The sequence below is a fragment of the Carcharodon carcharias genome, chromosome 26 (genome assembly GCF_017639515.1).
Source record: "Carcharodon carcharias isolate sCarCar2 chromosome 26, sCarCar2.pri, whole genome shotgun sequence".
NCBI lineage: Eukaryota > Metazoa > Chordata > Chondrichthyes > Lamniformes > Lamnidae > Carcharodon > Carcharodon carcharias.
In genome coordinates, this window is record NC_054492.1 from 40,357,280 (window position 1) to 40,382,970 (window position 25,691).

Here is a 25,691-nt window from a genome sequence, read left to right on the forward strand (position 1 = left end):
TACGTTATATGAGCATTCCAGCCAAGTCAACACAAAGGACTAGCAGACGAGACGTCTGCCTCAGCTAGCACTGGAGAAAGGCTGAGCTATTTGTGACTCCTCATCTCCAACATTGTGCTAATGGTTCTACAGTTACCTGCTTAAAATACAATTGGTTTTAACCAGCAGGCCTTAAAATATAACATTAGCTGAATGGCTTGACCCGAAACTACCCTGTCACATGACTGGGACTTGAGCTGTTTGAATTGCTTTAATTATACAGCTTTTGGGTTCTAACTTCAGTTGCTGTTTGACCTCAGAGGAGATAACAGATAACAGGACCCCAGGCTATAGCAGCCTGCCTCTGACCTCTGTCTCTCTCAAAGCCTGGTCTCCAGAAAGAATCCTGCATTTTGATTACAAAGTGAACTAATTCCCAGAATACAAGAATACTTTACTGCATCTTCTCCTGCCTCAGCCTTCAACTGAGCTCCTAGGAAAAAGACCACAACTTCTGCCAGACAAAGTGAACTGAAAGAACCTTCCTTGGACAGTGACTTACTGGACTCGGGACTCATGTGAAATAATAAGAATGTTTTTTTCTTTGCCCTATACCTCTTTCTTTCCTTTATCCCTCTTTAATTATGTGAATGTATCAGGGTTACATAGCGACAGCCCCTCCCTGCATTTTGAGTATGTGTAAAATAAACTAACCCTCTGATTTTACCCTATCTCGAGTTTGCTGTGGGGTTATTAATAGAGGATTGGATCCTTCCAAAACTGAGGGGTAGGGGAAAATATGCCACCACTTATAATTGGGGGAAATCAAAAATCAAGAACACCTTTCTGTTTATGGATGGGTGGTGAGGAGGGAAATCAGGGCTGTCTTAAATTAAAGCCCCTCCTGTCTGTAACACTGTCTTATTTGCAGCAGAACCTTCCAGGCACATATTGGCCTTAACAGTCATCTATGTACTCATCGGAACCCCACCAAACATCACAGGCAATGAACTTGGTCATCTTTACTTCGTAGGATGAACAAGAGAGAGACTTCAACTCATCCAGATGCGGTTAAGTCACCATAGAAAGAAGACTTGGAGGGACAGGTCCTCCCGTCTTCATGGTTCTTGCCCAGGAAACTCTTGTGTAATTACCTGTCCAGGCTAACAGTGGGTGTAAGTCTCTTTATCATAGGTGAATCAGCGGCAAAAGTCGCCGAGAGGAAATTACCCCCGATGTGCCATGTACTCGGAGGTTTCATTGGTAAATGCATCACTTGGAGTGGCACTGAGCCATGCAGATGGAAAAGGTCCCTAATTTGATCCTTAGTGAATAGTCTAAATAAACTCAGCCAAAAGCTTCGTAGGATGAAAAACTTTAATGGAAAATCGGGCATGAATTACTCACAGTCTCCATCCATTCAAATTGTGAGCAGCTTGTAATTGATTGTGTGATAAGGACTTCCATTTCAACAAACTCTTATGTCCCTGCACTGAAGAAGGAATTCTACAAAGGGAAAATTTATTCAAGGGTACAATATCCAATCATGCTACCATCCTTCAGAAAGACCATTGGTTCGAATCTTCCAACTTTACAGTGTAAATTTTTAAAAATAATAGTAGCCTACTTATCATCAGTATTAACTTGTACTGAAAAAAACATAAACTCTAAGTACCCTTTCCAACAGACCAATAATTGCTTTGGAACGAAGTCATTCTACCGTAGCTCCAAGAGTGTGCCACAATCCCTATTTATACATAACCTATCTTCATTGGACCATCATATGTTTCTATTAATATGAATATGTCTATGGTAATAATGATTACTTCAGTTAATATTTCATATGTTTAGCACTCTAAAATCATTATTTAATATTGTTGTAAAATATTTTAACGTTCTCTAACATAAAATGGCTTCTTTTTATCATTTCTTTGTCCTGTGCCTTATTGAACAATGATGGTCCCTTTATCGACATTTTATAGAAGTTTTACATGAATCCTAGCTTGCATGCAGTTATTAGAGAAATTTTGGAATTAACTGTACCATATGATCTTATTTTTATTCTAGGTCCTGTTTTCACTTAATATTAATGCAGCATGTGGTTTAGATTGTACCATTTTACTTGCGTGCAATAATTATAAATCTCCACTGCATTTTACAAAGATCCTCTTTTCATGCTCCCTTAGCCTCAGTCTCCAGGGGTAGAATTCCTTCTTCAGTGCAGGGACATAAGAGTTGTTGAAATGGAAGTCCTTATCACACAATCAATCACAAGCTGCTCACAGTTTGAGTGGATGGAGATTGTGAGTAACTCATGCCCGATTTTCCATTAAAGATTTTCGTCCTACCAAGCACTTGGCTGAGTTTAGTTACTCTTCACTACAGGTCGGTAAGAGTAGCTGCAGTTCATCTTTTAGTATGTGACAGAATTGCCCTATTGCCTCTTTGCTGAACTACACTACATACTTCTCCAATAAAGCCTCAATATGACTTGCGCTGCTTGAATCTATAGGGAGATGGAATATTTGGTGGGCTGCAATCTCCTTGAATGTTGACGGACTCTCCTTTGCTTCAGCCTGTCCTTGTTCTTCCTCCTCCTTGATGTGTGCTCATACCTACAGCTAAGAAACTCCTAAATTGGTGCGGGATTAGGAGGAACATTAAACCCACAAAAATGATCTACAAACTATCAAATAATTCTCATTGCACTGTCAAGCTCCTTTCAAGAACTGCTGGTTAGGCGCAATCGGTGGAGCATGTGCAACAGGCGCCACTCCCATTTTCTTAGTCATTCACAGGATGTGGGCTTTGCTGGCTGGGTCAGCATTTATTGCCCAACCCTAGTTGCCCTTGAGAAGGTGGTGGTGAGCTGCCTTCTTGAACCGCTGCTGTCCAGGTGGTGTGGGCACACCCACAGTGCTGTTAGGGAGGAAATTCCAGGATTTGGACCCAGTGACAGTGAAGAAACTGCAATATATTTTCAAGTCAGGATGGTGAGTGACTTGCATGGGAACTTCCAGGTGCTGGTATTCCCATCTATCTGCTGCCCTTGTCCTTCTAAATGTTAGTGGTTGTGGGTTTGGAAGGTGCTGTCTAAGAAGCCTTGGTGAATTCCTGCAGTGCATCTTGTAGATGGTACACACTGCTGCTAATGTGCGTTGGTGGTGGAGGGAATGAATGTTTGTGGATGTGGTGCCAATCAAGAGGGTTGCTTTGTCCTGGGCAGTGTCAAGCTTCTTGAGTCTTTTAGGAGTTGCATTCATCCAGGCAAGTGGGGAGTATTCCAACACACTCCTGACTTGTGCCTTGTAGATGGTGGACAGGCTTTGGGCAGTCAGGAGGTGAGTTACTCATTGCTTGATTCTTAGCCTCTGACCTGCTCTTGTAACACAACATTTATATGGCTAATCCAGTTCAGTTTCTGGTCAATGGTAACTCCCAGGATGTTGATAGTGGGAGATTCAGTGATGGTAATGCCATTGAACATCAAGGGATGGTGGTTAGATTATCTCTTCTTGGAGATGATCATTGCCTGGCGCTTGTGTGGGGCATATGTTACTTGCCACTTGTCAGCCCAAGCCTGGATATTTTCCAAGACTTGCTGCATTTGGACATGGACTGATTCAGTATTTGAGGAGTCATGCATTGTGCTGAACATTGTGCAATCATCAGCGAACATCCCCACTTCTGACCTTATGATAGAAGGAAGGTCATTGATGAAGCAGCTGAAGATGGTTGGGCCTAGGACACCACCCTGAGGACCTCCTGCAGTGATGTCCTGGAATAGAGATGACTGACCTCCAACAACCACAACCATTTTCCTTTGTGTTAGGTATGACTCCAACCAGGGGAGAGTTTTCCCCTGATTTCCATAGACTCCAATTTTGCTGGGGCTCCTTGATGCCAGACTCAGTCAAATACAGCCTTGATGTCAAGGGCCATCACTCTCACCTCACCTCTGGAGTTCAACTCTTTTGTCCATGTTTGAACCAAGGCTACAATGAGGTCAGGAGCTGAAACCCAAACTGGGCATCAGTGAGCGGGTTATTGCTAAGCAAGTGCCCTTTGATAGCACTGTTGATGACGCCTTCCATCACTTTAATGATGATCGAGAATAGACTGATGGGGTGGTAACTGGCCAGGTTGGATTTGTCCTGCTTTTTGTGTACAGGACATGCCTGGGCAGTTTTCCACATAGCCGGGTAGATGCCAGTGTTGTAGCTGTACTGGAACAGCTTGGCTAGGGGTGTGGCAAGTTCTGGGGCACAAGTCTTCAGTACTATTGCTGGAATATTGTCAGGGCCCATAGTCTTTGCAGTATCTAGTGCCTTCAGCCATTTCTTGATATCACATGGAGTGAATTGAATTGGCTGAATCTGTGATGCTGGGGACCTCCAGAGGAGGACAAGATGAATCATCCACTAGGCAATCCTTGTTGAAGATTGGGGCAAATGCTTCAGCCTTATCTTTTGCACTGATGTGCTGGGCTCCTCCATTATTGAGGATGGGGATATTTGTGGAGCCGCCTCCTCCAGTGAGCTGTTTAATTGTCCATCACCATTCACGACTGGATGTGGTAGGACTGCAGAGCTTAGATCTGATCCATTGGTTGTGGAATTGCTTCACTCTGTCTATCACTTGCTGCTTATGCTGTTTTGCAGGCAAGTAGTCCTGTGTTATAGCTTCACCAGGCTGACACCTCATTTTTAGGTATGCCTGGTGCTGCTCCTGGCATGCCCTCCTACACTTTTCATTGAACCAAGGTTGATCCCCTGGCTTGATGGTAATGGTAGACTGGGGAATATGCCAGTCCATGAGGTTACAGATTGTGTATGAGTACAATTCTGCTGCTGCTGATGGCCCACAGCACCTCATGGATGCCCAGTCTTGAGTTGCTAGATCTGTTCGAATTCTATCCCATTTAGCACAGCGGTAGTGCCACACAGCACAATGGAGGGTATCCTCAATGTGAAGCTGGGACTTCATCTCCACAACGACTGGGTGGTGGTCACTCCTACAGATACTGTCATGGACAGATGCATCTGCGGCAGGCAGGTTGGTGAGGATGAGGTCAAGTTCTTTTTTCCCTCTTGTTGGTTCCCTCACCACCTGCTGCAGACCCAGTCTAGCAGCTGTGTCCTTTAGGATTCGGCCAGCTCGGTCAGTAGTGGTGCTACCAAGCCACTCTTGGTGATGAACATTGAAGTCGCCCACTCAAAGCCCTTGCCACCCTCAGTGCTTCCTCCAAGTGTGTTCAACATGAAGGAGCATTGATTCATCAGCTAAGGTAGGATGGCACGTTGTAATCAGCAGGAGGTTTCCTCACCCATGTTTGATGCCATGAGACTTCAAGGGGTCCAGAGTCAATGCTGAGGACTCCCAAGGCAACTCTCTCCCAACTGTAAACCACTGTGTGGCCACCCCTGCTGGGTCTGTCCTGCCAGTGGGACAGGACATACCCAGGGATGGTGATGGTGGAGTCTGGGACATTATCTGTAAGACATGATTCAGTGAGAATGACTATGTCAGGCTGTTGCTTGACTAGTCTGTGAGGCAGCTCTCCCAATTTTGGCACTAGCCCCCCAAATGTTAGTAAGGAGCACTTTGCAGGGTTGACAGGGCTGAGTTTGCCATTGTTGTTTCTGGTGCCTGGGTCGATGTTGGGTGGTCCATCTGATTTCATTTGGAACCCGGGTCCCCAGAGCATTACCCTGGGTCTCTGGATTACTAGTCCAGCGACAATACCACTACCATTGGTAGTTCAGAACTGAATAAGGATTCTATGAGCCCGACTTGCCTAGGCTAATGAAATGCTTTCTTGTTTCCTGATGTGTGTGCCAGGGCTGCCCAATTCAAGACAAAAATAAAAATACCTGGAAAAACTCAGCAGGTCTGGCAGCATCTGCGGAGAGGGATACAGTTAACGTTTCGAGTCCGTATGACTCTTCAACAGAACTAAGTAAAAATAGAAGAGAGGTGAAATATAAGCTGGTTTATGGGAGGGTGGGACAAGTAGAGCTGGATAGAGGGCCAGTGATAGGTGGAGATAACCAAAAGATGTCATAGACAAAAGGACAAAGAGGTGTTGTTGCTTTTATCTTACTGTCCAATTCAAGGCTCCTTTCAAAACAGTATTGGCAGTGGGAGTTGGGCCACTTTCACTGTGTGACTGACCCACTCATGCCCAATGGGGAAGATGAGAATTGAGCCTGGAGCGTCTGCAATGGCCATTGCTACACACCTCCTCCAGTTTTCAGCTTTATGCAAACCGTTGCAATTCGAGTTAGGAAAATGACCTTTACTGCATATTTCTTAGCAACCAGGTGAAGGGCTATTGAGCTGGAAGCCTGAGAGTTGGTCAACCTACCCTCTAAGACACAAGAGAGCCGTGTGATATGTGCACAGGGAAGTAAACAAAGAGTTTTAGCTATTCAATGAAAAAACCTTCAGTTGCTCCCACATTTGCCAACAAATCTAGAAGCTATGCAACAAGAAGAAATGAGAAACATACCCACACAAGGAAAAGCTAAAGCCAAAGAGAATCACTGATCAAAGAAACTCCGCAGCATGATGTCAAGTACCTTAAAACTGTAAGAATGAATATGCCACCATCAAACACAAATACATTCACATGTACCATATCTAGTCTGAGATACAATGTCTGATTTTCAGTTCATTAGTTTATAATTCTGATGTTTATGATTATGGTGTATCTAGCACTTACTTAAGTAAAGTGCGTATTAACATTTAATTCAAGTACTCATGTTATACACATGGATGCAATGGGATCATGAAATAAATTTAACCTGTGATGCAAACATTCAAGCAATCTATTTTATTCTTTGGACTGGAGCTTTGGTTTCCATGACAACCCTCTCCAATGGTTTCCAAAAAGCAGTTCCCTGTCAGTCAAAGGATATCTTTACACTTCTCCATGATATAATTACAAATGAGAACATCATTGCTGACTGAATATTGTTGATTCAGTTCCACCTCCTCAAAACGAGGAACTGAAACACCTTGTATGTTTTAAAAACATACAAACAAAAAAATAGGAAATTAAATTTGTAGAATATAACCTTTTCCAAGTGATTTGATGGGGAAAAGTGAAAATGTAAACAGCATTAAACAATTGACAAAATATCAATCTAACTAATGAAACTTGCCATAATGAGAACAGAAAATGCTGGAAATATTCAGCAGGTCCGGCAATTCCTAGGAAGAGGATCAGAGTTAAAATTTCAGGCTGGTGGCCTTTTTGTTTTTGATTTCAGATTTCCAGCATCTGCAGAATTGTACTCTTTGTATTAACAACACTTGCTTCCTGTTTTGAACAGATCGTGGGCACTGCTGCTCTGCTCTTCGCTATCCTTGCCATTTTGGACTCCAAGAATAATGCAGTGCCCAAAGGTTTGGAGCCAGTGGTGATTGGCCTGATCATCATGGTTATCAGTCTTTCAATGGGCTTCAACTGTGGCTGTCCTATCAACCCAGCTCGTGACCTTGGGCCGCGGCTCTTCACAGCTGTGGCTGGATGGGGATTTGAGGTTTTCAGGTATGTGACAACAGAGAACTCCAGCACAGCAGTAACACTGCACCAAAAAAAAACTAATTTAAAGAGCCTCCTCGAGCACTCAGAAACAGGCACAACTGGCAGAAGCTGTAACATTTGTTATTTTGTAATTGGAGGGTAGCCAGTTTTGTGGGTGGAGCCAGCTTCTGGCTAAAGTCCCTCAAAATCTGATTCCTGCGATGAAAGGGTTGTCTTATGAGGGAAGGTTGAGCCTATACTCATTGGAGTTTAGAAGAATGAGAGGTGATCTTATTGAGACATATAAGATTCTGAGGGGTCTTGACGGGCCGGATATTGAGAGGATGTTTCTCCTCGTGGAGGACTCTAATACTAAGGGGCACAGTTTAAAAATAAGGGGTCTCCCATTTAAGACAGAATTGAGGAGGAACTTCTTCACTCAGGGACTCATTAACTTTTGGAATTCTCTATCTCAAAGAGCTGTGGAGTTTGGAGGTCATTAAATATATTCAAGGTGGAGTTAGACAGATTTTTGATCTACAAGAGAGTCAAGGGTTATGGGGGCAGGCAGATAAGTGGAGTTGAGGCCACATTCAGATCAGTCATGATTGCATTGAATGGTGGAGCAGGCTCGAGGGGCCGATTGGCTTACTCCTGCTCCTATTTCCTATGCTCTTTATGAAGCCAACATGCCTGCAGGGTGTAAGAGGCTCTGCCTTCTCCCTATAAACTTCAAAGTCCAACTGTGTAAGCCCCTCTACACTACACATTCCTTTTTCCTCTTCCACATTATGTCAGTCCCGCAGCTAGCTATGTTTTACATTTAGAAACAAAACAAAACTCTTCCTGATTTAATTAGTAACCTGGCAAGTGATGAAGTCTTTGTAGGATTTCAGTATTTGCCTGAACTGTCATCCCAGGAGTTTAATGCTTTGATTTTATTCCCCACAAGCAGTTCACTGCTCGGGCTACATCTGATATGTCACTGGCTCATATCAGTTACGCTCCCTGGACCAACGAGTTCAGTAAATCCTCCAGTCCCAACCCCAAGAAGTCCTCTCTCAGGGCTGAGAACAATCACGTGGGGATATATTTTCCTTTGTTTTCTAATCTTAGTGAAAGGGTAAATGTGAGTGGAAACCTGGGAACTCCAAATGCCTAGTTTTTCCCCTATAATTAGTCAACTGAGGAAAGTACAAGTGGTATGGTCGTCTCCCGATGAACTTCAGGATCCAGTTGTGCAGATGCCCCCACACCAAACTTCCTTTTCCCACTTTCACCAGCTGTCTTACTGTCCCCTCAGTTACAACTTGAGTTTTGATGGGAGGCAGTAAGTGATATCCTATTAATATCCTTCGAATTAAACTGAACTCCCAGTTTTTCCTAATGCTGACCATAGGCGGGACGAGGATAAATGATTAATTATACATTTAATACTGAGGAAGTTTCTGATTCAAGGATGCCATATGGTACCATCTGCTATGTTGGCATAGGAAGGCTGGTGACAGCCTTCCCTCCATATCCCAATGCAAGTGATATTATGAGCTGCTCTGTAGACACAACTGACATAAGCTCAGCTCCTCAGGCTTGTTTAACCTGGCAGCACATGCTCTGATTATATCCATCCTTCAGTACCTGATGTGCTGGTAGATAAACAGAATGTGTGCATGCCAGGTACTACTCGGTGTATAATAGAATGAGGCAGTATGTACTGTGACCGTGCAAGCACAGTAGTCTGCAGGGAAAGACAGTACGCTTATTTGCGTTCAGACCACACAAACTAACAGTGCAAATGACGTATGTTCTTCAATACATCTCAGGCCCATTGCCCAGATTAGTCTAACGAGGATGTTAAAATGAATTCACAGTGACTTGCAGCCAGGGTACGTGCAACAATGCAAATTTGTAATTTTACCAGAAAATTTTAAGAAGAAACCTAACTTAGTTAACAATTGTACTGAAACCGTGCTATCTAATGAAGTACTAGTCTACCTGAGTGCAGTACCAAGGGAGTGCTACACTGTCAGAGGTGCCACCCTTCACTGAAAACTTAAATCAAGGCTCTCTCTGCCCTCTCTGCCCATGACAGCATCTGAAGAAGGGCAGAAATGTTCCTCCCCGATTTCCCTTGACCAAAACCTAAGACAGATAACCTGGTCATTGTCACGTTGTTGTCTGTGGGAACTGGCTGTGCATAAATTGGTTGCTGCATTTCCTGCATCATGTGCAACCTGTACTTGAGTTTTTGCAATAAGGACAATGACATCCTAGATACAAGATGTACCCCAGGAGACTGAAACACTGCTGAGAGCTGTAAGATATCTGAGCATCCATAAGGGAACAGCATGATTGCTCAGCAGGATATGTCAATGTAGGGTCCTGCTGGAGTTTATATTGATTGAACTCTCCAATGCAACAAAATAACATGTGAGTAACAAAGTTAGTGGGCTGTGGTGTTGTGTTAATGAACTGCACAGATTTGCCAAATTGGAATGCTACTCTCCTGTTTATGCCATGTTTCTGGCAGGCTTGGTAAGGGACTTTAATGAAGAGAAAGCTACTGGGTAGTTTGGGGGGGTGCCATGTGATGCCATTTGATTAGGTTGTGTTAGACAAACATGTTCGCACCTTTGGGAACTGGGAGGAACCCGACTTGCTTAGGAGCACCTCTGTACCGGGAGCCTTCAGGAGCTGAGTGAGTTTGAAAAAAGAATCAAATAGTAACATCACAGGAAAACAGTAAGTAACTGTGGTTAGAGAGTGTTTGTAAACAGCTGAAATTTTAAAAAAACTTTTAGTAAAGGCAACTACTTAAAGTGAATTAAGTGACACAAGCAGAAGGGAAGTAAAGGCATGGCAGGGCAGCTTGTCTGTTGTGGAAAGCCCATGCTGTAACATGTGGAAAGTCAAGGACACCACATGGGCAGGAAGGGTCACCAGCTGCAGAAATTTGAACTCCAGGACCGGAATCTTCTGGTCCCGCCGATGTGAGCGGAGATTTCAGTGGCACATCAGTCCCACCTGAGGGGAACCCGTCACAGGGCAGGGGCTGGAAAATTCTGGCCTGGGTTTCGGAACTCCAGCTGGAGTCACTGTGGCGCATCTGCGTGGTTGAGAACCACGTGGATAACACGTTTAGGGAGGTGGTCACACCACAGGTTTGGAGCATGGAGGCAGAGAGGGAGTGGGTGACCAGCAGGCAGTTAGTCCATCTCGCTCACCAATCAGTTTTCCATTTTGGATACTGGTGAGGTCCATGGTTCCTCAGGGGACTGTAGCAAGAGCCAAGTCTGTGGCACCACAAGTGACTCAGCTGCACATGAGGGGAGGAAAAAGAGTGGAAGAGCAATAGCGGTAGGAGATTCAACTGTTAGGGGAACAGACAGGTATTTCTGCAGCCATAGATATGACTCCAGGATGGTATGTTGCCTCCCTGGTACAAGGGCCAAGGAAGTTGCCGAGCAGCTGCAGGACGTTCTTTTGAGGGAGGATGAACAGCCAGAAGTCATCCACATTGGTACCAATAACATAGAAAGAGGGATGAGATCCTGAAAGCAGTTTTTAGGGAGCTAGGAAAGAGATTGAAAAGCAGGACCTCTAGGGCAGGAATCTCAGGATTACTTTTAGTACCACATGTTACTGAGCATAAGACCATGAGACGTAGAAGCAGAAATAGGCCTTTCAGCGCATCGAGTCTGCTCCGTTCAATGAGACCATGACTGATCTGATCATCTTCAACTCCACTTTCCTGCCTTTTCCCCTTAACCCTTGATTCCCTTACTGATTAAAAATCTGTCTATCTCAGCCTCGAATATACTTAACAGCCCAGCCTCTACAGCCCTCTGCAGTAAAGAACTCCACATATTGACTACCGTCTGAGAGAAGAAATTCTTCCTCATCTCTGTTTTAAATGGGCAACTCCTCACTCTGAGATTATGCCCTCTGGTCCTAGACTCTCCCCCAAGGGGAAACAGCCTCTCAGCATCTACCCTGTCAAGCCCCCTAAGAATCTTATATGTTTCAATAAGGTCGCCTCTCATTCGTCTAAACTCCAATGAGTACAGGCCCAACCTACTCAACCTCTCATCATAAGAAAATCCCTCCATCCCTAGGATTAACCTTGTGAACATTCTCTGGACTGCCTCCCAGTGCCAGTATATCTTTCCTTAGATAAGGGGACCAAAACTGCTCACAGTATTCTAGGTGTGGTCTAACTAGTGCCTTGTATAGTTTTAGCATGGCTTCCCTATTTTTATACTCCATTCCCTTTGAAATAAAGGCCAACTTTCCATTTGTCTTCCCTATTACCTGCTGAACTTGTATGCTAGCTTTTTGTGATTCATGCACAAGGCCCCCAAATCCCTCTGTGCTGCAGCTTTCTGCAGTCTTTCTCCATTTAAATAATATTCAGCTCCTCTATTCTTCCTGCCAAAGTTCATAACCTCACACTTGCCACATTATATTCCATCTGCCACATTTTTGCCCACTCACTGAACCTGTCTATATCCCTCTTCCCACCCACTTTTTTGTCATCTGCAAAATTGATGAAAGTACATTCATTTCCCTCATCCAAGTCAGTAATATATATTGTAAATAATTGTGCCCCAGCACTGATCCCTGTGGCACTCCACTAGTTACAGGCTGCCATCCTGAAAATTACCCCCGTATTCCAACTGTCTTCTATTAGTTAGTCAGAGCGCTATCCATGCTAATATACTACCCCAAACACCATGGGCTCTTATCTTATTAAGTAGCCTTATGTGTGGTACCTTATTGAACGCCTTTTGGAAATCCAAATATATTTAATCCACTGGCTCCCCTTTATTTATCCAGCTTGTTACCTCCTCAAAGAATTCTAATAAATTTGTCAGGCATGATTTCCCTTCATGAAGCCATGTTGACTCTGCTGGATTATATTATGTATTTCTAAATGCTCTGCTATTACATTCTTTATAATAGACTCAACATTTTCCCAATGACAGATGTTAAGCTAACTGGCCTATAGTTACCTCAATAGGAATAGGAAGATTGAGCGAATGAACATTATACATTAATGATCTCGATGAAGGAACTGAGGGTATCCTGGCTAAGTTTGCAGATGTTACAAAGATAGGTGGAGGGACAGGTAGTATTGAGGAGGCGGGGAGGCTGCAGAAGGATTTGGACAGGTTAGGAGAATGGGCAAAGAAGTGGCAGATGGAATACAACGTGGGGAAGTGTGAGGTCATGCACTTTGGTAGGAAGAATAGAGGCATAGACTATTTTCTAAATGGGGAGAGAATTCAGAAACCTGGAGTGCAAAGGGACTTAGGAGTCCTAGTCCAGGATTCTCTTAAGGTTAACTTGCAGGTTGAGTCAGTAGTTAGGAAGGCAAATGCAATGTTGACATTTATTTCGCGAGGACTAGAATATAAAAGCAGGGATATGATGCTGAGGCTTTATAAGGCTCTGGTCAGACCACATTTAGAATATTGTGAGCAATTTTGGGCCCCGTATCTCAGGAAGGATGTGCTGGCCCTGGAGAGGGTCCAGAGGAGGTTCATGAGAACGATCCCAAGAATGAATGGCTTAACAAATGAGGAGCGTTTGATAACTCTGGGTCTATACTTGATGGAGTTTAGAAGGATGAGGGGGGGATCTGATTGAAACTTACAGAATACTGAAAGGCCTGGATAGAGTGGGCGTGGGGAAGATGTTTCCATTAGTAGGAGAGACTAGGACCCGAGGGCACAGCCTCAGAGTAAAGGGAAGACCTTTTAGAACAGAGATGAGGAGAAACTTCTTTAGCTAGAGAGTGGTGAATCTATGGAATTCATTGCCACAGAAGGCTGTGGAGGCCAGGTCATTGAGTGTATTTAAGACCGAGATAGATAGGTTCTTGATTGGTAAGGGGATCAAAGGTCACGGGAGAAGGTGGGAGAATGGGGTTGAGAAACTTATCAGCCATGATTGAATGGCGGAGCAGACTCGATGGGCCGAATGGCCTCATTTCTGCTCCTATGTCTTATGGTCTTATGGTCTAACATGTGGTGGAGAAACAGCTTAGGATGGAGGGCTTTAGATTTCTGGGGTCGGTGGGACCTGTACAAGCAGGATGAGTTATACCTTACCAGGACAGGGACTAATATCCTCAGGGAAGATATTCTAGTGCTGCTGGGGAGGGTTTCTACTAACTTGGAAGGAGATGGGAACCTGAGAGGGAATTTGGATAGGAGGAAAACAAAGCTGATAATGGGAAATACTAAAGTAGTAAACGAAACTGGAAGGCAGTGGAAACAAAGGCCAACATCAAATAGAATCAAAATACAGAATAATGTTAAAAGGGCAGAATTAAATATATTCCATCTGACTTCATGCAGCATTCGCAACAAGGTGGGTGAATTGGTGGCATGAATAAAGGTAAGCGAGTATGTTCTAATTGCCATTAGACAGAGATGGGACTTTAGGGTGACCAAGGCTGGGAACGGAATAATCAAGGATCTTCGACATTTAGGAAGGACAGGCAAAAAGGAAAAGGAGGTGGGGTATCGCTGATAACAAGGGATGAGTTCGATGCATTACTGAGAAAGGATCTTAGGTCGGGAAGAACAAGATGTAGAATCAGTTTGGGTGGAGCTACGAAACAGCAAGGGGCAGCAAGCATTACTAGGAGCTGTTTATAGGCCACCAAATAATAGTAGTAATATAAGGCACGGTACAAATCAGGAAGTTAGAGGTACATGTAACAAGGGTAATACACTAATTCTGGGATACTTCAATCTACATATAGACTGAGTAAATCTAATGAGCACTAATGCTGTGGAAAATGAATTCCTGAAATGTGCTCAAGATGGTTTTCTAGAGCAGTATGTTGAGGAACCAACTAGGAAACAGGCTATTTTAGATTTAGTATTATGCAATGATCTTGTTGTAAGACAGCCCTTAGGGAAGAGTGACCACAATATGGTACAGTTTTACATTAAGTTTGAAAACAATGTAGTTCAATACAAAACTCAGGTCTTAAATCTAAACAAAGGAAACTATGAAGGTGTGAGGGCAAGTTGTTTGTGGTGAATTGGGAAAACATATTAAAAGATATGATGGTAGACCAGCAATGACTAGCATTTAAAGAATTAATATATGGTTTACAACAAATGTACATTCCTTTAAGGCAGAAAAGCCCAACAGGAAAAGTGACTCAACCATGGCTAACAAAGAAAGTTAAAGATTGTATTAGATCAAATGAAGAGGTTTATAAAGTTACCAAAAATAGTAGTAAGCCTGAGGATTGGGAGTGTTTTAGAATTCAGCAAAGGAGGACCAAGGAACTGATAAAGAAAGTGAGAATGGAAATGAATGTAAACTAGTGAGAAACATACAAACGGACTGTAAAAGCTTCTATAGATATGTAAAAAGGAAAATATTAGCAAGGACAAATGTGGGTCCATTACAGGCAGAGACCAGAGAATTTATAATGGAGAATAGGAAAATGGCAGATCAGCTAAATAATTAGTTTGCATTTATCTTCACAGAGGAGGATACAAGAAATCTCTCAGAAATAAGAGCAAACCAAGGGACTGGTGAGAATGAGAAACTGAAGGAAATTAGTATTAGTAAAAAATAAGTAGCATTGGAGAAATTAATGGGACTGAAAGTTGATAAATCCCAGGACCTGATGATTTACATCCTGGAGTGTTGAAAAATGTGTCTGTAGAGATAGTGAATGCATTGGTAGCCATCTTTCAAAATTCATAGATTCTGGAATGATGGCTGCAGATTGGAAGGTGGTAAATGTAACCCCACTGTTTAAGAAAGTTGGGAGAGAGAAAACGAGGAACTACAGACCATTTAGCCTGATGTCAGTGGTAGGGAAAATACTAGAATCTATTATAAAGGATGTGATAACTGGTCACTGTAACTAATGATATGGTTGGGCAGTGTCAACATGGATTTATGAAAGTGAAATCATGTTTGACAAACCTGTTGGAGTTTTTTGAGTATGTTACTAGCAGATTAGATAAGGGGGTGCCAGTGGATATGGGTGATTTGGATGTTCAGGAGGCTTTCGATAAAGTCCCACACAGGAGGTTAGTAAAGAAAACTAGAGCAAATGGGATAGGGGGCAATATATTGGCATGGATTGAGGATTGGTTAATGGACAGAAAACAGAGGGTAGGAATAAAAGGGTTATTCTCAGGTTGGCAGGCTATGACCAGTGGGGATCACAAGGATCAGTGCTTGTGCCCCAGCTATTCACAATCTATATCAATGATTTGGATGTGGGAACTAAATGCAATATTTCCAAGTTTGCAGATGACACAAAACCAGATGGGAATATGAATTGTAAGGAGGATGCAAAGGGGCTTCAAGGGATTTGGGCAGGCTTGGTGAGTGGGCAAGGACATGGCCAATGGATGTGTGAGATTATCCATTTTGGGAGGAAGAACAGAGGGGCAGAGTATTTCTTAAATAGTGAGAGGTTGGAAAATGTTGATGTCCATAGGGATATGGATGTCCTTATTCATAAGTCACTGAAAGCTAACATGCAGGTGCAGCAAGCAATTAGGAAGGCAAATGGTATAATGGCTTTTATCACAAGAGAATTTGAGAATAGGAGGAAAGATATCTTTCTTCAATTGTATATAACCTTGTTTAGACAGCACCCCGAGTGTTGCATACAATTCTGGTCCTTTTATCTAAGGAAGGATATACTTGCCATAGGGGGATTGCAGTAGATATTCACCAGACTAATTCCTGGGATGGTGGGATTGTCTTATGATGAGAGATTGAGGAGACTGGCCCCATATTCTCTAGAGTTTAGAAAGAAGGATGAGAGGTATGTCATTGAAACTTACAACATTCTTAAAGGACTTGACAGGGTAGACACAGGAAGGATGTTTCCCCTGGTTGGGGGGTTCTAGAACCAGGGGATACAGTCTTAGGATATGAGGCAGGCCCTTTAGGACTGAAATGAGGAGGCATTTCTTCACTCAGATGGTGGTGAGCCTCTGGAATTCTCTAACCCAGAGGGCTCTGAAAGCTCAATCATTGAGCATATTCAAAACAGAAATGGATTGATTTCTACATACTAATGGCATCAAGGGACATGGGGACAGTGTGGGGAAGTGGTGCTGCGGTAGATGATCAGCCATGATCTAGCAGGTCAAGGGGCTGAATGGCCTATTCCTGTTCCTGTGTTTGAAATTTATTGTCAGCTCTTTCGTGTTCACTGATTTTAGCAACTACACAATAGAAGTATTACAAAGCTGGTGTTCTCAGCTTCTTTTACTTCCCACTAACTGAGTAAAAAAAAGAAATCTCAGCCAGTGCAGGAGGCTGTGAATCATTAAAAGTAGGTTTGGAAAGAAATTTGAAAAGCTCCCCTATGCTGAGGGAAATTCATCCAAATCTAGGTTTGTCTGAACTGACCAGAGAAAGTGTCGGGTATGAGAGAGTTCAGGGTCAAGGAGCAAGACTGTTCCATGCTGGAAGGAGAGACCAAGTTGGAGGGAGAGACTTGTGAGACAGCAGAAATGACAGAATTTATTTAGCTATTAATTCGCCATTGGTCGCATGTGGTGGGCTTGAGACCCAGACAATTGCACAGAGACTGTTAGTCATTACTTTTCCTGTGACATGCTCCAGCATTTTCTAACTGAGTTGTTGGCTGTTTTGTAAAAAGTACTGGGGGAAGAATCCCTCTGACATAGCAAAAGACCAAATGTGTTCTTTATAAACTTGCATCCAACACAAGTCCAGAGATAAGGGGAAGTCAGATTACAGATACCAAGAAATGAGCGGGTGGTGTAACCTAATGCCGAGGATTTGCACAATGTTTCTAAACCACTGAAGCATCACTCTCCTGAATGTCACTGAACCCCAGACACATTGAATAGCTGTGTGAGTACAGCATGTAGTAACTGTCCCATTCTAACAGGCTGAGACATTAGTCTGGCTTGAGTGAGTCAGTCTCGCCGCTGGATCTGATATCTATCTGTTTTTTTTGTCCACACAGTGTCAGCGATGGGTGGTGGTGGGTTCCTGTCATCGCACCAATGATCGGTGGAGTCCTTGGGACCGCCATTTATGTTCTGACAATCGAGCTGCACCATGAAGAGACAACTCCAAAGGAGAGCCACACTACCTCAGGACAGCAAGTGGAAGGGAAGGCAAAATATGAAATGATTTCAGTGCAGAGTAACAAATAATGTGGAACATTGAGTGAAGAGCCATTTGCTAGGGTTGGGATCTGGGTCTGTGAGGAGAATATGAATTAATTTCAAAAAGAGCTTCATTATTCACCTGACAAATGAGTTATAGGAATATGATTCTAATGTTATTGATAGGGGACAGAGTCACCGATCACAAAAGCTATTAAAGAACCAATCTAATGTTGTGCAGTGATACCTTGACAGGCTGTTTAACACCCAAATAGAGATGAGACAGAATTGAGACCAGTTCAATATCACATATTCACAGATTCTACTATATAGAAAGAGGCCATTTGGCCCATCATGTCTGCACTGGCTCTCTGAGTATTTTAATTTAGTGCCAATCTCCTGCCTTTTCCCTGTAACATTGCACATTGTTTCTATTTAAATAATCATCCAATGCCCCCGTCTTGAATGCCTCAATGAACCTGCCTCCACTACACTTCCAGGCAGTGCATTCCAAACCCTAACTACTCGCTGTGTGAAAAAAGTTTTCTCTCACCTCACATTTGCTTCTTTTGCAAAACACTTTAAATCTGTGCCCTGTGGTTCTCAATCCAGTTACGAGTGGGAACAGTTTCTCCCTATGTACTCTTTCCAGGCCCCTCATGATTTTGAAAACTTCTATCAAGTCTCCCCTTAGCCTTCTCCTCTCCAAGGAAAACAGTCCCAACTTCTCCAATCTTTCCTCATAACTGAAGTGTCTCATCCTTGGAACTATTTTCATAACCCTCTTCTGCACTCTCTCCAATATGTTCACATCCTTCCTATAGTGTGGCACCCAGAACTGTACACAATATTCCAGCTGAGATCTAACCTGTGTCTTATGTATATTCATCATAACCTCCCTGCTCTTATACTCTATGCCCCTATTAATAAAGCCTAGAATACAAACAAAAAACTGCGGATGCTGGCAATCCAAAACAAAAACAGAATTACCTGGAAAAACTCAGCAGGTCTGGCAGCATCGGCGGAGAAGAAAAGAGTTGACGTTTCGAGTCCTCATGACCCTTCGACAGAACTACCTAGTTCTGTCGAAGGGTCATGAGGACTTGAAACGTCAACTCTTTTCTTCTCCGCCGATGCTGCCAAGCCTAGAATACTGTACGCTGTAAAAACAGCTCTCTCTACCTGTCCTGCCACCTTTATTGACTTATGTACATATACACCCAGGTATCTCTAATCCTGCACACCCTTTAGAATAGGACCCTTTATTTTATACTGTCTCTCCATGTTCTTTGTACCAAAGTGCATCACCTCACATTTCTCTGCATTGAACTTCATCTGCCTCCTACCTGCCCACTCCACCAATGTATCAATGTCCTTTTGAAGTTCTACACTGTTTTCCTCACAGTTTACAATCCTCCCGAGTTTTGTGTCGTCCGCCAACTTTGAAATTGTCTCCTGCACACCAAGATCTAGATCATTTACATATATCAGGAAAAACAAGGGTCCCAATACCGACCCCTGGGGAACTCCACTACAAACCTTCCCCAGTCTGAAAAATACCCATTAACCATTACTCTCTGTTTCCTATCCCTCAGCCAATTTTGTATCCATGTTGTCACTGTCCCTTCTATTCCATGACCTATATTCAATGAGGAAAACCTGGTAAATTCTTGAGGCACAAAGTCACTAGTAAGTTGCTTCAAGAATACGTGTCAGGAGCAGGATTACATAGTCACAGGCCTAACAACTCACAACTCATAGATGTAAAGGAGTTGCATCAGCTGCTTTGCAATTGCTTACTGTACCCTAAACCACCTTGTCCTGGTGTGTATTCTGCTTATATCACATGTATACATTTAATTAAACATTTCAGTATACAACTTCCATGCAAAATATTGCCACAACCAATCTGGAAGCTCCACCACTGTACAAAAGGATGGCACATTAACCAAACTGTGAATATTTGTGAAGTAAGAACATACTTTCAATTCATACTGTGTATTGGAAAGATCAATTTGCATTTATCAGAAGTATTAATGGTGTATTTTATCAGTTTAGACAGATCTCACTGAAAGCACATACTTGTGTATTTTCATTTCCACAGGCCATACCCAGCTGTTTCTGAATGTATTGCTTTGCAGAATAACCAAAACACATACTTGAATAAATTTTATATCAATTAAAGTTAACATTATTGCAACCTTCCATCTGTTTAGGTGATTATGTTGTTGTACATCAACACAGTGCTGTGTTACTGTTAATACCTATATTACTAATCAGCAGTGTAGTGTAGAAGATTCTAACTACATTGTTGGTCTACTTGGTCCACTTTTCACTGTCACATCTTTTCCTGCTTACAACAGAATGTCAGCGTTATGTTTAAATGAGCGATTTACTTTTATATAATTGGACAATTTAAGACAGAATGTGAAATGGAGATGCAGGTTGCTGCACTGAGAAACAATTCTGATAAACACAGATTACCTGTTTGTTCAGGTCATTGTTCTTTGTAGAACTCTGATGTGCCCGAAATAGCTGAATGTTTGTCCACTTAATCACAGCTAGGTCCCCCTGAGAGACGTGATAAGATGCTAGGGAATTTCAACTCTGCATCCCTTGTGGTGAATGTTAGCAATTAGGAGTCTCAGAAATGTAGTCTGCAGTGTAGTTATTTTTCTATTATTAATTTGTACAGTCGGAGATTTATATGAGGACTGGATTTTATTTTAACTTATTACCCACTAGGCAGCAAGGGGAATTTTAACCCCCAAGATTTGATGGATTTGGGCTGAATCAGATGTGCAAATTTTTCAAATCTCAAACCCAAGCCCAGCTGGGCTCAATCTCGCTCGCTTCCAGTTTTAACGGAGGCAAATCAGATGGGGGGGCAATCAGCCTAATCCAAGGAGAGAAGCTGCTCATTTAAATATTTTGATGAGGCTGCATGTGTCAGATATTATCTTTCCTCTAGTTCAAAGGGAAGCGGGGACTGCTAATTCAGAGAGGTTTGTACTTTTCCAGCAGTGCTTGTGGGCCAGGAGAGCAAGAACATTTCCTCCAAGCTCCCAAGCTAACCTGATTCCCTTCCATCCCCGCAATTGGACTTGCCTACCTCCAAAATCGGACCATTCCCAAAATATCACCAACGCCCTCATGATTACCACCAACTCCTTCCTCTGTCAGCAACCACACACCCCCGAACCCCCCCAATCTCAGCTCGATTTGCCTCCATACTTACCTCCCAGCTCTACAAACCTCTTGCATCCCTTAACCCAGAACTACAGCATTCCCCACCTAACAGGGAGTCAAGTTTTTCCAATTGGACTGGGAGTTTCTGGGCAGGGATCCTATCGATTAAAGACCCACACGCTCGGTATGCAAAAACCCAGATGACCAGGACTTCCCCCCACCTACTCGGAAATACCACTCCAGTAATGACCAGGGCCAGCAAATCTGACAATACAGCACTCCCTCAGCGCTGTACTAAAGTGTCAGCCTAACGAGCCCACAGTGACTCAGAAACAGCAAATGCCTGAGTCAAGAAGACTATTTTACAGAGGCCCCTTTTCACTGGCTTGGGGAACATTTCCTTTTACAGTGCTAATTCGAAATGATTGAATGATGCAAAACTATCAACGATTGTTTGGTTTCTCCTGCCCTTTATTGAATCTTTCTGTACTGAGATTCTTTTTCTGAAAATGTTGTATTGCCAAGTTCTGCTACTGGTTTATTTACTATCTTGTTGCCTGGTAACTGACACTGGCAAGGCTCCACCTATGAACACTTGTGCAGCTTACTGATTGTGTGTACCGTATTTATTCTGCACAATTGTATTCGGTGTAACCTAGCAACCAGCTGAATCAATTGGGTTAGTTACAGTTACAGAAAAGCGTGCTTACTTTTCATCTCAATATATTGGTTGAGTTCTGTGCATTTTCAGTCTAACTTGTCCTGGTTGTGTTATCGTTTATTGTAATGGCACCATGTGGGATATTTGCGTAAACACAACCATTAGCCTAAAAATCAGACCCTGGACTCTATGAGGAAGAGGATTGGACAAAGCAACCTTTCGATTGCACTGTAATATCTGAACAACCCAGATGGGGAGGAAGTGATGTAGTTCTCGAACACAAAGAAGCTCAGATCACATTAAAACTCCAAGCAGGTGAGACAAGGTCACTTTTGTGTGGTTGATTGGGAGCAGCCCAGGCATACACCAACAACTTACATTTACATCGTGTGTTGAAATGTCCAATGCTATTTTACAGTGGGGACAGCAGCTACGGAGCATTTTGTTGGGGTCCAAATCAGGGGAGGCATTCAAGAATGGTCAAGGAAATGAGTTTTCAAGGAGATGGGAAGAGAGGTGACAAGGTGAACATATTAAGGAAGAGAATCCAGAGCAATGAAGACTGAGGATTCCGATAACAGTGGTGGAGATCAGGCAAAGTGGAGGAGCATGGGGTGTGTGATGAGTTGTAGGGTTGAAGAAGAATACAGCTGTTGGAAAGAATGAAGCCAAAACAGGATTTGAAGATCAGGGCAAAAGGTTTGAACTTGATGTACTGGGAGGCATGGAACAAGTGGAGGTCAATGTGCAAGGGGGAGGGAATTGATGTGCAGGAGTTTGTGCACAATAGGATATGGACTTCAAAATTCTAGGTGAGTTGGAGTTGTTTGTGGTGAAGTTAGGGATGCTGGTGAGAAGACCATTGGACATATCAAGGCTTGATTGATGAGGGCATGAACAGGGATTTCATTAGCGATGAGTGTTGTGGTGTGTCACTGCTGCCACCATGTTGTAGGGTGTTGGATACCATTCAGTCAGTCTTTGTGAAGTCTTCAAAGTCTTAAGTAAGTAACTGTATGTATTTATTTACTACAAGAAATATGTACAAATATACAGTAAAGGGTTAAAACTAGGAGCTGTCTCCATGCTTGCTGGTACACAGTGTTCTGTCCAGCACTAGACTGAGCCGTAGGTGCAGGTCATGTTTTACATCACTGCGTAAGCGGTATTGTACTCAGTCCCAAGTCAACCCTATATGTGCCAGAGCCATTTACTACAATGAGGTTTTTAGTAGCAACAGGAGCCATGTTCAGGAACTGGAAATGAGCAGGCCTTGGAAATAGGCTAAATGTAAGATTTGAGATTCAACTCAAGGTCCAACAGGACACAGAGATAGCACATCATTGAGTTCAGTTTGAACAAGCAGACAATCAGAAAGATGGATTTGAAGACTGCATAATGGACTTTCTGATAATATTGAACTGAAGGAAATTCTGTCCCACCCAAGATTTGATGGCAGACAGGAAGTACACGAACATTGTTTTATTCGGAAATCCAGATGGTGAAGCATGTTACTGGAGCCAATTTTAACTCAGTGTTACAATTATTTACAGAATTTAAACATTATATGCAGTCACCTCCCAACTCAACCACACCATCATTTTGGTCTCTCCTTATATGTGCTCAAGCAAAACCCCAATTAATGTCTTCCACCTGCATATAAACAAACACAATTAATATACAATTAACAGAGTGGATTCAAAGGCAAAGAGAAAGAAGTCGGTTAGCACTGGGACTAGTAGCATTCTAGGTATAGAGCAATCTAGACTGGGATCATTTTAAGTATATTGCAAATTAGGCAGGTGCATTCTAGCAGTGACTTTTATAAAATTATTTAATTTTTTAGAGTTTCTTTACCATTATGGAGGTGATTGAATCTGTTTTGACTGCATAGTTTTCTATTACACCCCCGCCAGAGCCAACAGCAGACCAGCCTTTGTAGGCACAGAGACAGGGGTATGAACATCTACTTGTCCAGCTCTCTTAATAAACCTTAAAAATAGACACAATTACTGCCTCTGTGCAACCAAACTATCAGAAACAGGTAGACAACACCTCAGTTTAATTCATCTTCTAAAGGACAGCAGCCCTGACAATCTGGTACACTCTTCGTCCTCCACTAGTTTCTCAGCCTAGGAGATTGTAATTATGACCTGGAGTGGGGCTTGAACACCCAACCTTCCGATTCAGTTCTGAGAGGGTTACCAGCTAAGCCAGGCTGATATATCAATTATAAAATGAATTATTGTCTAATAACGTCCTGAGAGCATCTTACTTTCCCAAATAAAGTATGCAGGGATGTCTATGCTGGCTGCTAACATCCGTTACCCCTTCTACTGCATCATTAAAACATGTCCCAATGGTCCTATTATAAGAGTGAACCCTGTCTATAATGGCTAACTATAATGGGCCCTTTGTAGTCAGGTGAACTTAGTTCCACCATAGGGTCTTTCCAGAAAGATCAGCCATTTAAAACATTCTAAATACTGAAATCATAAATAGAACAGAAGTTTCATTAGTTTACACATTTCCATTGTCTCATCAGGATGTCAAAAAAGCCGTGGGGTACCATCACAGCTGCCCCTTTCCCTCTTGGCCACCAGAGAATGACAATTCATGAGATTCACCAAACAGTGGAGCGGCTGCACAGCGGCAGAGGAGCAAGAGCACCACCATGTGGATACCAGCAGCACAGCAGGCTGATGGAAGCAGAATCAAGGCAAAAGCACAAGGCGCTTTGCCCAGAACAGCTGCAGCAACTGCTGGATCGACTGTGCTACAAGGCAGCAGAAAAAGCCAGCGACCAGCAGCGAGTTCCACAGGGGAGACTCAGAGACATGGGCATCCTCAATTCATATGCATGGAAGGGGTGGAACTAAAACATGGTTTGCACAGAGATTAATTACCCATGCGTTTCCATAAACTGTAAGCAAATACCTGTGAAGCGAAAAAGAAACAAAAATGTATAAAATTATTATTTTGTACATCGAAAAATAAATTTGGAACTAAAGAGTAAAAGTGTTTGGACGTGACTGGAGTGGTCAATACTTGCTGCTGTGTCTAATTTCAACTATCTACCTGTTACAGCACTGGCTCAGATATTGTATCCGGCTGTACTATTCCCTACACTTACCCACAGGCCTTCCATGTACCGAGGGGCAGAATGTGTGGCTGGTACATTGGCACCATCCTGTTCCGGGCCTTTTTCTCACAGGCCTGGTTGGGGTAGGAAGGACTACCTGCCCACAATTAAGTAACAGCCAATTAACGCCACAGATCAGGGATCGACTAGAATTTTCCAGCTGGCCTACACAGTCACAGGAACAAACTGCCTGGAGGAGGCCTCCTTGGTCACAGCTACAGCCACAGGCCACCCTGTAGAGGGGTTTCCTTTCCTCAATAGGAGCCACTTTTTAACTGAAAAGTTTTAAAAGCATTGAGAGGGCTCTCAAAGATGGAGCCAACCTCTCTCTCTTTCTCTATGACCTGAAATAGCAGGTTTCACCTCCTTCTGAGTTGGAAGGCATCCTATTGGCCTTGTAGCTTCAGCAGCCCACCCTCTGTCCTTAATTGGATGTAAAGTGTGCCCTCTAATTGGCTAATTTGGGGAAAATCACTTCAGGGTGACTGTTCCCCACACAATTCAAGGTCAGCACCCTCATTGACCCTGACATTAGGATCCCATCCCAAAGCCCAAAATCCTGCCCATGATTAGAGAAACATTTCAGTTCAGTGACCTGTGTAAACAAGGCAAGCAACTGTATCTCCTTAACCAATCAGGTTAAAGAATCCTGACTGAGACACACAGAGTCTGAACCAGAGACTGTTGGTTAGAATAGCTCATTCAATGGTAAATCATGTAGAGGGAGCAAAATAATGAAAAGGAAAGGAAGATAAGGGTGAGATAAATGACAGAAAGAAAAAGTTTTAAAAATGTTATTTCTATTGCAAAATTTGGGCAAATGCCAGAATCATCCTTTGGTTGTTTTTTCCAATCTTGCTATTTATTGGCTCAAGATGGTCTTCACCATTACCAGTCAATCAGAAGCCCGTAACTTGTCATCAGTAGTGAATCGATGGCACTCACTCTGACCTTGACCTAATGTGCCCAATTACTTAATGTAATGTTCCTGTTGAGAACTTCAATGGTTGAGACAAAAGTGTTCACTCAAGGCCCATGTCCCCATGCAGT

The 25,691-nt window shown here is 42.9% G+C and overlaps 1 protein-coding gene across 1 annotated transcript in view; it reads left to right on the forward strand.

The window, feature by feature from the left end:
- The window catches only part of LOC121269922 (aquaporin-9-like), a 90,016-nt gene extending 71,983 nt beyond the window's left edge, over positions 1 to 18,033 (forward strand). The window contains exons 5-6 of the mRNA XM_041175052.1: positions 7,317 to 7,534; positions 17,505 to 18,033. Of these exons, the coding sequence (XP_041030986.1) occupies positions 7,317 to 7,534; positions 17,505 to 17,697 (411 nt within the window). The 3' untranslated portion in view covers positions 17,698 to 18,033. The remainder of the gene's footprint in view (positions 1 to 7,316; positions 7,535 to 17,504) is intronic.
- The last annotated feature ends 7,658 nt before the right edge of the window (positions 18,034 to 25,691 follow it).